We start from the raw sequence: 13,494 nt of genomic DNA on the forward strand, positions 1-13,494 counted from the left end.
AGAACATGCTGTTCGTCTCCACAAGGATTTAGAAATATGCCTCCACAAATCATTCTTATATCTCTAATGAGTCATGGACTCTGTCATTTTGATTCGCACCTGAGCTTCCTCCAGCTGTTTGGCCATGGCTGTTGGGCTGAGTTCAGCTGGGTAATTCTTGCAGCTAAGGACTCTAGACACCAGCCTGCTCAGACGGTTCTCCAGATCACTCGTGGAGGAAATCAAAGCCACTGGAGTCCCTTCCAGTGGTTTACCCTTAAGAAATAGAAACACATTGGGGCTTACATTCTTTAAAATCCAAGAAATGGCCATGGATACAAAAAATGCAACAACCATGAGCTAGATTCAACCATTTCTAAATGTTGTTATAGCTAGTGGTACTTTAAAGTAATAATGATACCTCAGTGAGTGGACTGGTAGGTCCTGTCCCAGATAGTAGCTGTACTTCTGTGAAGATTTTCCTCATGGTGGATCCCTCTGGTTCCTCCAGAACAAGTTTATCAGGCTTCCTAACAGTCGCTGCAGCTTGAGCTATGTTTCCCTGAGGGGGTGATCCTTCCACCAGGGTTACCTCACTCCGGATAATGCCAGATGTCGGAACTGCCTGCAGTGATGCAGTTAGTATCTTGTCAGCCTTGTTCACCTGATCCCATTTTGGACAGAAAACACAGAATTAATGTGAGACTCGGACAAACAACTGTATTTTATACGAGTCGAGCACGTTGAGAAATAATTTGAATTGAGTCATCATTTTCTCGGGCACTTTACCAAGTTTACAGGCTTTGACTTGCAAGACATGGATGGCTCATATTACAACCCACATGAAACCATTGTTAGGTGTACATTTCTCAAGCATATAAAATGTAGCTGTGCAGAGTATGTCACTCGTACAGGCCTAAATGTAAAGTAAATATCACCCAAACATATGTTAAGTTCTTTCCGAAGCCCTAAAGGTACGTTGATCTGTCATGGATGCGTCTTTGAAAATTGTTGAGCATAATAAAGGGTTAACATAATACAGAAAATACTTTCTCTCCCACACTCTCTCTCGGTCTACTCAACCTGGTAATGAATACGTAATATTATCTGCTATTGTAGTTAATGGGGTATTTTACAGGGTTTCCCACACATAGACTTTACCTCGGCGGGCTGCCCAGGTATATTAACGGCCGCCAAAGTATATTTTGCGACCTGTTTAGGTTTTGTATTTCATTTTTTTATCCGTCCGCAAGCATGACGCCACCTGCGATCGATTAACTAGTGGACAATGATCCCTCATTCTACTCCTCCTGTACCTTTTCCCTCTGCTATCACGTGAAGGGTCTGTTAACAAGCGACCAACAGAAAGGGAGACCTTATAGAAACAGAGAAGACGACGTTGGAATCAACGTGTAGTGAACTTCAAAAATTGCAGTACGGTAGGCAGAAGGAGCCGCACACATTCCGCATTTTTTGCGTGGCTGTGTTTTTGAAAGTGTTGAAAGCCCAGTGGCGATCTGTTCATTTGTCACACTGACCATACGATAAAGCCATTGAAAATAATACGATACAGTACTGCAGAAGTACTTCTGGGTCCTGTGTCATTCAAGCTCAGTTATAGATCACTAATAGATATGAGGAGCTGTTTCTACAACAAGGTGGAGGAGAGTCTTCTCTTGTCAGACTGAGAGGCTCAGATAACAACAGCTCAGTGAGTGTTTGGATAGTTAATTGTGTCTGGTCCCATTACTGGAGTTCATTTTGCCCCTCAAAGTCCACCAGATTGTTACATTTAATTTCAATAAATACCCGGAAAGCCCTAGAGGATGTTAGGTGCACCCCCACTTAAAACATGTTGACATGGAAAGGATACCAAATACATTTGCACACTTACTCAATGTAGTAAACTATGTACGTGCATCTGTTTGGGTGATCATGCCACAATCATGCCCATGCATGCATGCACTAGTTGGCGGTGTGCTCCGGTATTTACACCCCTGGTTGTACGTCGCAAGGCCATGCCCCCCCACCCATTCGTGCCGGGCTACCACCACAACTATATTTCAGATCTGTGGGAAACACTGTTTTGTATTGTAAAAGTGCTTCCTTGGGATGGTTGTTCTATGAGAGTCAACTACAAACTTGACCAAAGCTAATTGGCAGAGACTTAATGTACAGCATTGTCTGCAGATGAGTACCACTGATGTCTTACCTGTGGTGCATCCACTGTCCTCTCTTCAGCAGTGGAGGGGGTTTTTGCCATCGGCAGAGGAACATTTTGTTTTCCTAGATTGACCATTTTTTCCCTTTCCTCTTCCTGAGGTGTCCTCTTGTTCGCCTCCTTGTTTTCTTTCTTCTTAATGTCCTTTGCATCTGTTGGTTGTCTCCCTGTTAGTGGATAGGGACTAAACTTGGTTCGGACAGGGAATCGGTAAAGCTTTTGCGCACTTCTATACTGGTTACCGAAGACTTACTAACAGACTTTTCCTCCAGCCTCTGGGGGGCATCCCTTACTTTTGTTGTTGCCTCAGCATGCACTTCTTGCACGTCACGACCCTTGACTGCTTTGGGTGTTTCCTTGGTCTCCACTTTGATCATGGTCGTCTTGTCTGATGTCTTTCCTGGCTCAACATCAGCTGAAGTCAGTTCTTTGTTTTCTGGCTCTTTCTTAACATGGATACTTATTGGATCGATCACAATCCTTGATGTCGTTACTGTCGGAACAGAAGTGACTTCCTGCTCCTTAATAGTGATCTGTGTACCTGGTTGTAAAGCTTGCACTCGTGTCCCTTGGATTTTCTCAATCTTGACAGAGGAATCCAGCCCGGTTTTTGGCGACACTTGAGCATGAACCTCTTGCTTGCTGTCATCCTTTACCTTCACTTCTTTGGGTCTTTCCTGTGTGGTTTTCATGACCTCTTGTTTAATCCCTGTCTCCCTTGGTTTTACAGTGTCTTTCTTAGATGTATCTGCAGATGTTGCCCCTGCTTGACTAGGCTTCAATGCTGCAGAAGCAACAGAGGTGAGTTGAGTGGAGTCTCTCTGAGCCACATTCTCTTGCCTTTCAGTGGAGATTTGTGGAACTGCTGCTCCTGTCTTGACGGCAGCCTTCTCTGTCTTTACATCAGGAGTAGACACTTTAGGATGCTCTTCTTGGACCCCAGTTTTCTTGACCTCTGTAGGTCCTGTGCATACTTCTAACTTGGTCATGTTGTCTGCAGTCTTTTCTGGCTGAGCTTCAGCTGAAGTCAGGTCTTTGTTTTCTGGCCCTTTCTTAACATGGATACTTGTTGGATCAATCACAATCCTTGATGTCTTTGCTGTCGGAACAGACGTGACTTCCTGCTCCTTAACAGTGATCTGTGTACCTGGTTGTAAAACTTGCACTTCAGCCCCCTCGATTTTCTCAATCTTGACAGACTTTGTATCTAAGCTCTGGGAGGAATCCAGCACAGATTTTGGCGACACTTGAGCATGAACCTCTTGCTTGCTGTCATCCTTTACCTTCACTTCTTTGGGTCTTTCCTGTGTGGTTTTCATGACCTCTTGTTTAATCCCTGTCTCCCTTGGTTTTACAGTGTCTTTCTTAGATGTATCTGCAGATGTTGTCCCTGCTTGACTAGGCTTCAATGCTGCAGAAGCAACAGATGTGAGTTGAGTGGAGTCTCTCGGAGCCACATTCTCTTGCCTTTCAGTGGAGATTTGTGGAACTGCTGCTCCTGTCTTGACGGCAGCCTTCTCTGTCTTTACATCAGGAGTAGACACTTTAGGATGCTCTTCTTGGACCCCAGTTTTCTTAACCTCTGTAGGTCCTGTGCATACTTCTAACTTGGTCGTCTTGTCTGCAGTCTTTTCTGGCTCAACATCAGCTGAAGTCAGGTCTTTGTTTTCTGGCAATTTCTTAACATGGATACTTGTTGGATCAATCACAATCCTTGATGTCGTTGCTGTCGGAACAGACGTGACTTCCTGCTCCTTAATAGTGATCTGTGTACCTGATTTTAAAACTTGCACTTCAGCCCCCTCGATTTTCTCAAGCTTGACAGACTTTGTATCTAAGGTCCGGGAGGAATCTAGCACGGTTTTTGGCGACACTTGAGCATGAACCTCTTGCTTGCTGTCATCCTTTACCTTCACTTCTTTGGGTCTTTCCTGTGTGGTTTTCATGACCTCTTGTTTAATCCCTGTCTCCCTTGGTTTTACAGTGTCTTTCTTAGATGTATCTGCAGATGTTGTCTCTGCTTGACTAGGCTTCAATGCTGCAGAAGCAACAGAGGTGAGTTGAGTGGAGTCTCTCTGAGCCACATTCTTTTGCCTTTCAGTGGAGATTTGTGGAACTGCTGCTCCTGTCTTGACGGCAGCCTTCTCTGTCTTTACATCAGGAGTAGACTCTTTAGGATGCTCTTCTTGGACCCCAGTTTTCTTGACCTCTGTAGGTCCTGTGCATACTTCTAACTTGGTCATCTTGTCTGCAGTCTTTTCTGGCTGAGCATCAGCTGAAGTCAGGTCCTTGTTTTCTGCTGATTGTGTGCCTTGGATATTTGTTTGATCTTTATCAAGACTTGGTGCACTTGCTACTGTAACAGATGTAACCTCCTGGTCCTTAACAGGGGCCTGTGTACCTAGTTGTAAATTGCGCACTTCAGGTTCTTTTTTGATTTTCTCTGTCCTACCAGACTTTCCATCCAGGCTTTTGGCTGCATCCAACACGTCTTCTGATGACACTTGAGCATGCACTTTTTGTCCATCCCTACCCTTGACCTCTTTTGGTCTCTCCTCGGTCTTCACCTCCGCTATGGTTCTCTTTACTGCAGATTGTTCTGGCTGAACATCAGTTGAAGACAGGTCTTTGTTTTGGGCTTCTCCTTGGCTGTGGGTAGTTGTTTTGATCTCAATCCCTGGTGCCTTAGCTAGTTTTACAGAAGGGATTTCTTGCTCCTTTATAGTCGCCTGTTTACCTGGTTTTAAAATGCACTCTTCAGCCCCTTTGAGGATTTTCTCTGTCTTAAGAGACTCTTCATCACGGCACTTTGGTGAATCATGCACATCTTTTGCAAAAACTTTAGCATAGGTTTGTTTCACGTCGCTATCTTTTACCTCTTTGGGTCTTTCCTGTGTGGTTTTCATGAGCTCTTGTTTAATCCCTGTCTCCCTTGGTTTTACAGTGTCTTTCTTAGATGTATCTGCAGATGTTGTCCCTGGTTGACTAGGCTTCAATGCTGCAGAAGCAACAGAGGTGAGTTGAGTGGAGTCTCTCTGAGCCACATTCTTTTGCCTTTCAGTGGAAATTTGTGGAACTGCTGCTCCTGTCTTGATGGCAGCCTTCTCTGTCTTTACATCAGGAGTATACTCTTTAGGATGCTCTTGTTGGACCACCGTTTTCTTGACCTCTGTAGGTCCTGTGCATACTTCTAACTTGGTCATCTTGTCTGCAGTCTTTTCAGGCTGAGCATCAGCTGAAGTCAGGTCTTTGTTTTCTGGCAATTTCTCGACATGGATACTTGTTGGATCAATCCCAATCCTTGATGTCTTTGCTGTCGGAACAGACGTGACTTCCTGCTCCTTAATAGTGATCTGTGTACCTGGTTGTAAAACTTGCACTTCAGCCCCCTCGATTTTCTCAATCTTGACAGACTTTGTATCTAAGGTCCGGGAGGAATCTAGCACGGTTTTTGGCGACACTTGAGCATGAACCTCTTGCTTGCTGTCATCCTTTACCTTCACTTCTTTGGGTCTTTCCTGTTTGGTTTTCATAACCTCTTGTTTAATCCCTGTCTCCCTTGGTTTTACAGTGTCTTTCTTAGATGTATCTGCAGATGTTGTCTCTGCTTGACTAGGCTTCAATGCTGCAGAAGCAACAGAGGTGAGTTGAGTGGAGTCTCTCTGAGCCACATTCTTTTGCCTTTCAGTGGAGATTTGTGGAACTGCTGCTCCTGTCTTGACGGCAGCCTTCTCTGTCTTTACATCAGGAGTAGACACTTTAGGATGCCTTTCTTGGACCCCAGTTTTCTTGACCTCTGTAGGTCCTGTGCATACTTCTAACTTGGTCATCTTGTCTGCAGTCTTTCCTGACTGAGCATCCAAAGTCAGGGCCTTGTTTTCTGCTGATTTTGTGCCTTGGATATTTGTTTGATCTTTATCAAGACTTGGTGCACTTGCTACTGTAACAGATGTAATCTCCTGGTCCTTAACAGGGGCCTGTGTACCTAGTTGTAAAATGCGCACTTCAGGTTCTTTTTTGATTTTCTCTGTCCTACCAAACTTTCCACCCAGACTTTTGGCTGCATCCAACACGTCTTCTAAAGACACTTGAGCATGCACTTTTTGTCCATCCCTACCTTTGACCTCTTTTGGTCTCTCCTCGGTCTTCACCTCCGCTATGGTTCTCTTTACTGCAGATTCTTCTGGCTGAGCATCAGTTGAAGACAGGTTTTTGTTTTGGGCTTCTCCTTGGCTGTGGGTAGTTGTTTTGATCTCAATCCCTGGTGCCTTAGCTAGTTTTACAGAAGGGATTTCTTGCTCCTTTATAGTCGCCTGTTTACCTGGTTTTAAAATGCACTCTTCAGCCCCTTTGAGGATTTTCTCTGTCTTAAGAGACTCTTCACCACGGCACTTTGGTGAATCATGCACATCTTTTGCCAAAACTTTAGCATAGGTTTGTTGCACATCGCTATCTTTTACCCCCTCGATTTTCTCAATCTTGACAGACTTTGTATCTAAGCTCCGGGAGGAATCTAGCACGGTTTTTGGCGACACTTGAGCATGAACCTCTTGCTTGCTGTCATCCTTTACCTTCACTTCTTTGGGTCTTTCCTGTGTGGTTTTCATGACCTCTTGTTTAATCCCTGTCTCCCTTGGTTTTACAGTGTCTTTCTTAGATGTATCTGCAGATGTTGTCTCTGCTTGACTAGGCTTCAATGCTGCAGAAGCAACAGAGGTGAGTTGAGTGGAGTCTCTCTGAGCCACATTCTTTTGCCTTTCAGTGGAGATTTGTGGAACTGCTGCTCCTGTCTTGACGGCAGCCTTCTCTGTCTTTACATCAGGAGTAGACACTTTAGGATGCCTTTCTTGGACCCCAGTTTTCTTGACCTCTGTAGGTCCTGTGCATACTTCTAACTTGGTCATCTTGTCTGCAGTCTTTCCTGACTGAGCATCCAAAGTCAGGGCCTTGTTTTCTGCTGATTTTGTGCCTTGGATATTTGTTTGATCTTTATCAAGACTTGGTGCACTTGCTACTGTAACAGATGTAATCTCCTGGTCCTTAACAGGGGCCTGTGTACCTAGTTGTAAAATGCGCACTTCAGGTTCTTTTTTGATTTTCTCTGTCCTACCAAACTTTCCACCCAGACTTTTGGCTGCATCCAACACGTCTTCTAAAGACACTTGAGCATGCACTTTTTGTCCATCCCTACCTTTGACCTCTTTTGGTCTCTCCTCGGTCTTCACCTCCGCTATGGTTCTCTTTACTGCAGATTCTTCTGGCTGAGCATCAGTTGAAGACAGGTTTTTGTTTTGGGCTTCTCCTTGGCTCTGGGTAGTTGTTTTGATCTCAATCCCTGGTGCCTTAGCTAGTTTTACAGAAGGGATTTCTTGCTCCTTTATAGGCGCCTGTTTACCTGGTTTTTAAAATGCACTCTTCAGCCCCTTTGAGGATTTTCTCTGTCTTAAGAGACTCTTCACCACGGCACTTTGGTGAATCATGCACATCTTTTGCCAAAACTTTAGCATAGGTTTGTTGCACATCGCTATCTTTTACCTCTTTGGGTCTTTCCTGTGTGGTTTTCATGAGCTCTTGTTTAATCCCTGTCTCCCTTGGTTTTACAGTGTCTTTCTTAGATGTATCTGCAGATGTTGTCCCTGGTTGACTAGGCTTCAATGCTGCAGAAGCAACAGAGGTGAGTTGAGTGGAGTCTCTCTGAGCCACATTCTTTTGCCTTTCAGTGGAAATTTGTGGAACTGCTGCTCCTGTCTTGATGGCAACCTTCTCTGTCTTTACATCAGGAGTAGACTCTTTAGGATGCTCTTGTTGGACCACCGTTTTCTTGACCTCTGTAGGTCCTGTGCATACTTCTAACTTGGTCATCTTGTCTGCAGTCTTTTCAGGCTGAGCATCAGCTGAAGTCAGGTCTTTGTTTTCTGGCAATTTCTCGACATGGATACTTGTTGGATCAATCCCAATCCTTGATTTCTTTGCTGTCGGAACAGACGTGACTTCCTGCTCCTTAATAGTGATCTGTGTACCTGGTTGTAAAACTTGCACTTCAGCCCCCTCGATTTTCTCAATCTTGACAGACTTTGTATCTAAGGTCCGGGAGGAATCTAGCACGGTTTTTGGCGACACTTGAGCATGAACCTCTTGCTTGCTGTCATCCTTTAACTTCCCTTCTTTGGGTCTTTCCTGTGTGGTTTTCATGAGCTCTTGTTTAATCCCTGTCTCCTTGGTTTTACAGTGTCTTTCTTAGATGTATCTGCAGATGTTGCCCCTGCTTGACTAGGCTTCAATGCTGCAGAAGCAACAGAGGTGAGTTGAGTGGAGTCTCTCTGAGCCACATTCTTTTGCCTTTCAGTGGAGATTTGTGGAACTGCTGCTCCTGTCTTGACGGCAGCCTTCTCTGTCTTTACATCAGGAGTAGACACTTTAGGATGCCTTTCTTGGACCCCAGTTTTCTTGACCTCTGTAGGTCCTGTGCATACTTCTAACTTGGTCATCTTGTCTGCAGTCTTTCCTGACTGAGCATCCAAAGTCAGGTCCTTGTTTTCTGCTGATTTTGTGCCTTGGATATTTGTTTGATCTTTATCAAGACTTGGTGCACTTGCTACTGTAACAGATGTAATCTCCTGGTCCTTAACAGGGGCCTGTGTACCTAGTTGTAAAATGCGCACTTCAGTTCTTTTTTGATTTTCTCTGTCCTACCAGACTTTCCACCCAGACTTTTGGCTGCATCCAACACGTCTTCTAAAGACACTTGAGCATGCACTTTTTGTCCATCCCTACCTTTGACCTCTTTTGGTCTCTCCTCAGCCTTCACCTCCGCTATGGTCCTCTTCATTGCAGATTCTTCTGGCTGAGCATCAGTTGAAGACAGGTCTTGGTTTTTGGCTTCTCCTTGGCTCTGGGTAGTTGTTTTGATCTCAATCCCCGGTGCCTTTGCTACTTTTACAGAAGGGATTTCTTGCTCCTTCATAGTCGCCTGTTTACCTGGTTTTGTACTTGTTTCATCCTTATCAAACCTTGATACATTTTCTTTTGTAACAGACGTGATTGTTTGCTCCTTTATAGTGGCCTGTGCACCTGGTTGTAAAATGTGCCTTATATGTTCTATGTGGATACACTCTCTCTTAACAGCCTTTTCACACAGGGTCTGGGGTGCATCATGCATGTCTTCTGATGACACTTTAGCATGCAATACTTGCCCAACCCTTACCTTGACGTCTGTTGGTTTCTCCTCGGTCTTCACCTCCGCTATAGTCCTCTTCACTGCAGATTCTTCTGGCTGAGCATCAGTTGAAGACAGGTCTTTGTTTTGGGCTTCTCCTTGGCTCTGGGTAGTTGTTTTGATCTCAATCCCTGGTGCCTTAGCTAGTTTTACAGAAGGGATTTCTTGCTCCTTTATAGTCGCCTGTTTACCTGGTTTTAAAATGTGCTCTTCAGCCCCTTTGAGGATTTTCTCCTTCTTAGACTCTTCATCACGGCACTTTGGTGAATCATGCACATCTTTTGCCAAATCCTTTGCATACGTTTCTTGCACGTCGCTATCTTTTACCTCTTTGGGTCTTTCCTGTGTGGTTTTCATGACCTCTTGTTTAATCCCTGTCTCCCTTGGTTTTAAAGTGTCTTTCTTAGATGTATCTGCAGATGTTGTCCCTGGTTGACTAGGCTTCAATGCTGCAGAAGCAACAGATGTGAGTTGAGTGGAGTCTCTCTGAGCCACATTCTCTTGTCTTTCAGTGGAGATTTGTGGAACTGCTGCTCCTGTCTTAACGACAGCCTTCTCTGACTTTATATCTGGAGAAACCACTTTAGGATGTACTTCCTGGACCCCACTTTCCTTAATATCTGTAGGTCCTGTGCATATTTCTAACTTAGTCATCCTGACTGCAGTCTTTTCTGGCTGAACATCTGGAGTCAGGTCTTTGTTTCCCGGCAATTTTGTGCTCTGGATACTTGTTTCATCCTTATCAATCCTTGATGTCTTTTCTTTTGCAACATATCTGGCATGCACTTCATGCCCAACCATTTGTTTGACTTCTTGGGTTCTTTCCTTGGTCTTCACTTCGACCATGGTCATCTTGACTGCAGCTTTATCTGATTGAACATCAGAAGAAGTCAGGTCTTTGTTTCCTGTAACATTTTTCCCTTGGATTCTTGTTTGTTCTTTATCAATCATTGCTGACTTTGCTGTAGTTGCAGAGGGGATATCATGCCCCTTTATAGAGACCTGTGTCCCTGGTTTTAAAATATGCACTTCAGTGCCTTTTTGGATTTTCTCCATCTTGACAGACTTTTGATCTCGGCTCTGGGGTAAATCATGTTCATCTTGCTCGCGGTTATCCTTTACCTCTTTTGGTCTGTCCTGTGTGGTTATCATGACCTCTTTGCTTTCTTGGGCTCCATCATACTGGATACCTGTTTTCACAATATCCATCTTTGGCTCTTTTTCTCCTGTGAATGACATGTTTTCAGTGGATGGTACATCTAGTTGAAGGATGTGCACTTGAGGTTCCAATTGGATTTGCTGCATCCTAGCAGTCTTTTCATCCAGGCTCTTGGGTACATTGTTGATACTTTGTGTTGACACTTTAGGATGCCCTTCTTGGACTTTGTTTTCTGTAGCTCCATCCTTGGCAGTTTCCAAGTCTCCTTTCTTACTGTCAGTTTGGCTTGGTTTAACTACATCTTCCTCATATAAGCTTATTTCTATAAATTCTGTCTCGGTCTCATGTGGTTGGGAAGATTTAGAACTAGAACTTTTGAGTTGAGCAGATTCTCTCTTACGCGCATTGACTTGATATTCAGGTCTTCCCTCCTGCACCTTTATCTTAGTAACTTCCCCTGCAGATAGATCTGGCTTAACACCCGCAGTGGTAACATCTTTGTTCTCATAATTCTGCAGACTGGTCGGCATATCTAGTTGTAGGAAGCACACTTCAGGCCCTCTGGTGATCTTCTGAATAGTAACAGATTTTTCATCAAAGCTCTTGAGCACATGTTCCATGCCATGTGGGGAATGTGTAGGATGTTCTTTTATGACCTGTTCCTTGACCTCTTTGGGTTTTTCCAACATGGTTAGTTGTGTCCCAGTTTTGCTTGTTTTCCTAATATCTTTCTCAGAAATGCTTATTTCTACAAATTCTGTCCATGACTGATCTTGAGGCAATTCTTCAGACGGAGAGTGTTGGGCATCGTCCCTTTGAGTCACATTGCCATGAATTTCAGTAATGATTTCTTGCACTTCTATATTACTAATCTTAAATCCAGTCATCTCTGTCTTAACATTAGCAGTAATCACATCTTTGTTTTCTCTGGCTTTTTCTCTCTGGACACTTGCTTGTACCGGTGTGATTTTTGCACTTGTGAAGGATGGGTTTTCATTCTTCTCTGGACTTGTCTGAATATCTAGTTGTAAAATGCGCACTTCAGGCTCAATGTGAATTGTCGTTGTTGTATCACTAGTGTCACATGTTGACATTTTACCATGTTCTTTCTGGAAGTCAAAATCCTTATCTTCTACTGGTCTTTCCTGAACGAGACTAAGAGTTCTACTTGATTCTACTATTTTTTGCTCAATTGAGCTTATTTTAGAAAATTCTGCCTCTGCCTTATAAGGTTGCACCCCAGCAAAAACAGCAGAGGGAGGTTCAGTGCAGTCACTCTGAGACACAGTTTTTATTTCGTATGTCTGGGTGAATCCAACATCCGGCAGATCAAGGACCAGATATCTCTTCTGAGTCTCACTTGTGTTTTCCCTTAACTTGTCCATGTAGTCTGCATCAGGTGGTGTGTCAGTTGGCTTGGTGGAGATAGATGGCTTTGTTTGAGGTAATGTACTTAATTCTTTTTCTCTAGACTGGGTAACGGTATATTTAGGGGCCTCTTTGGATTTATCTTTAAGCTCCTGTAACTTAGAATGTGGAGGTGTAGCCAAGGTTGAAATAGGAGTACGAACAGACTCAAAAGGCTCATCTTTTCGAGATGACAGACAAGGATCCTCTTTTTCTGATGGTTGCACCAATGTGTCCAGAATGACTGTAGCCACTTTCTGTTCTTTGAAGACCTGAATGGTACTACCATCCTGAACAGTAAACTTCTCAGATACTGGATTGACATCCTTAACAGTAGTTTGACTGCTCTCAGCGGGATTCACCTTCTGAGGGACATTTGATTTAACATCATCCTTGATTGGAGTTGAACATGGCTTCTGACTGTCAGTTTTATCCTTGGTCTTCGTCAGCTCCTTGCTAGAAATTTCCAAAGAAATCTTAGGACTCTTTGGAAGTTTACGTTTTTCCATATCAGTAGTTTCAGTTGTTGCTGTGACCACTTCTGGAGTTGAAGATGGTTTCCGACTCTCAGATTCTTCCTCTGTCTTTGTCAGCTCTTTGGTAAAAAGCTCTGAAGAAAGCTTTCGACCCTTCGACTTTCTTTTGGTTGGGGAAAGTTGACTTTTCTCAACAACAGCCGTTTCAGTTGGTTTTGTGGCCAATTCTGTAGTTGAAGATGGCCTCTGACCGTCAGGCTCTTCCTTGGTCTTTGTCGACTCAGTGGAAGCAGTTTCTGGGGTAAGTTTAAGACCCTTTGACTTTCTTTTGGTTGGGGAAAGTTTACCTTCCTCCGAAACAGCCATTCCAGTTGGTGCTGTGACCACGTCTTGAGTTGAAGATGACTTCTGATTGTCAAAGTCTTCCTCGGTCTTTGTCAGTTCTGTGGTAGTATTTTCGGAAGACAGTTTAAGACCCTTCGACTTTCTTTTGGTTGGGGAAAGTTGACTTTTCTCAAAAACAGCCGTTTCAGTTGGTTTGGTGGCCAATTCTGGAGTTGAAGATGGTTTCTCACTGTCAGGCTCTTCCCTGGTCTTTGTCGACTCAGTGGAAGCAGTTTCTGGGGTAAGTTTAAGACCCTTTGACTTTCTTTTGGTTGGGGAAAGTTTACCTTCCTCCGAAACAGCTGTTTCAGTTGATGCTGTGACTATGTCTGGAGTTGAAGATGGCCTCTGACTGTCAGGGTCTTCCTTGGTCTTTGTCAGTTCTTTGGTAATAAGCTCTGAAGAAAGCTTTCGACCCTTTGACTTTATTTTGGTTGGGGAAATTTGACCTTTTTCCATGTCAGTCGTTTCACTCGGTGATGTGAACACTTCTGGAGTTGAAGATGGTTTCCGACCCTCAGATTCTTCCTTGGTCTTTGTCAGCTCTTTCGTAAAAAGCTCTGAAGAAAGCTTTCGACCCTGTGACTTTCTTTTGGTTGGGGAAAGTTGACTTTTCTCATCAACAGCTGTTTCAGTTGGTTTTGTGGCCACT

At 43.9% G+C, this 13,494-nt stretch overlaps 1 protein-coding gene across 1 annotated transcript; it reads right to left on the minus strand.

The window, feature by feature from the left end:
- Positions 1 to 427: 427 nt before the first annotated feature.
- Positions 428 to 6,663, minus strand: LOC134881315 (muscle-specific protein 300 kDa-like). The gene is made up of 2 exons (XM_063908550.1): positions 2,192 to 6,663; positions 428 to 643 (listed from the first exon to the last, which is right to left on the minus strand). Exon 1 carries the CDS (start codon positions 6,028 to 6,030, stop codon positions 2,371 to 2,373), a length of 3,660 nt encoding a protein of 1,219 aa, XP_063764620.1. The 5' UTR covers positions 6,031 to 6,663; the 3' UTR covers positions 428 to 643; positions 2,192 to 2,370.
- Positions 6,664 to 13,494: the final 6,831 nt, after the last annotated feature.

The sequence above is a fragment of the Eleginops maclovinus genome, chromosome 19, assembly GCF_036324505.1.
Source record: "Eleginops maclovinus isolate JMC-PN-2008 ecotype Puerto Natales chromosome 19, JC_Emac_rtc_rv5, whole genome shotgun sequence".
NCBI lineage: Eukaryota > Metazoa > Chordata > Actinopteri > Perciformes > Eleginopidae > Eleginops > Eleginops maclovinus.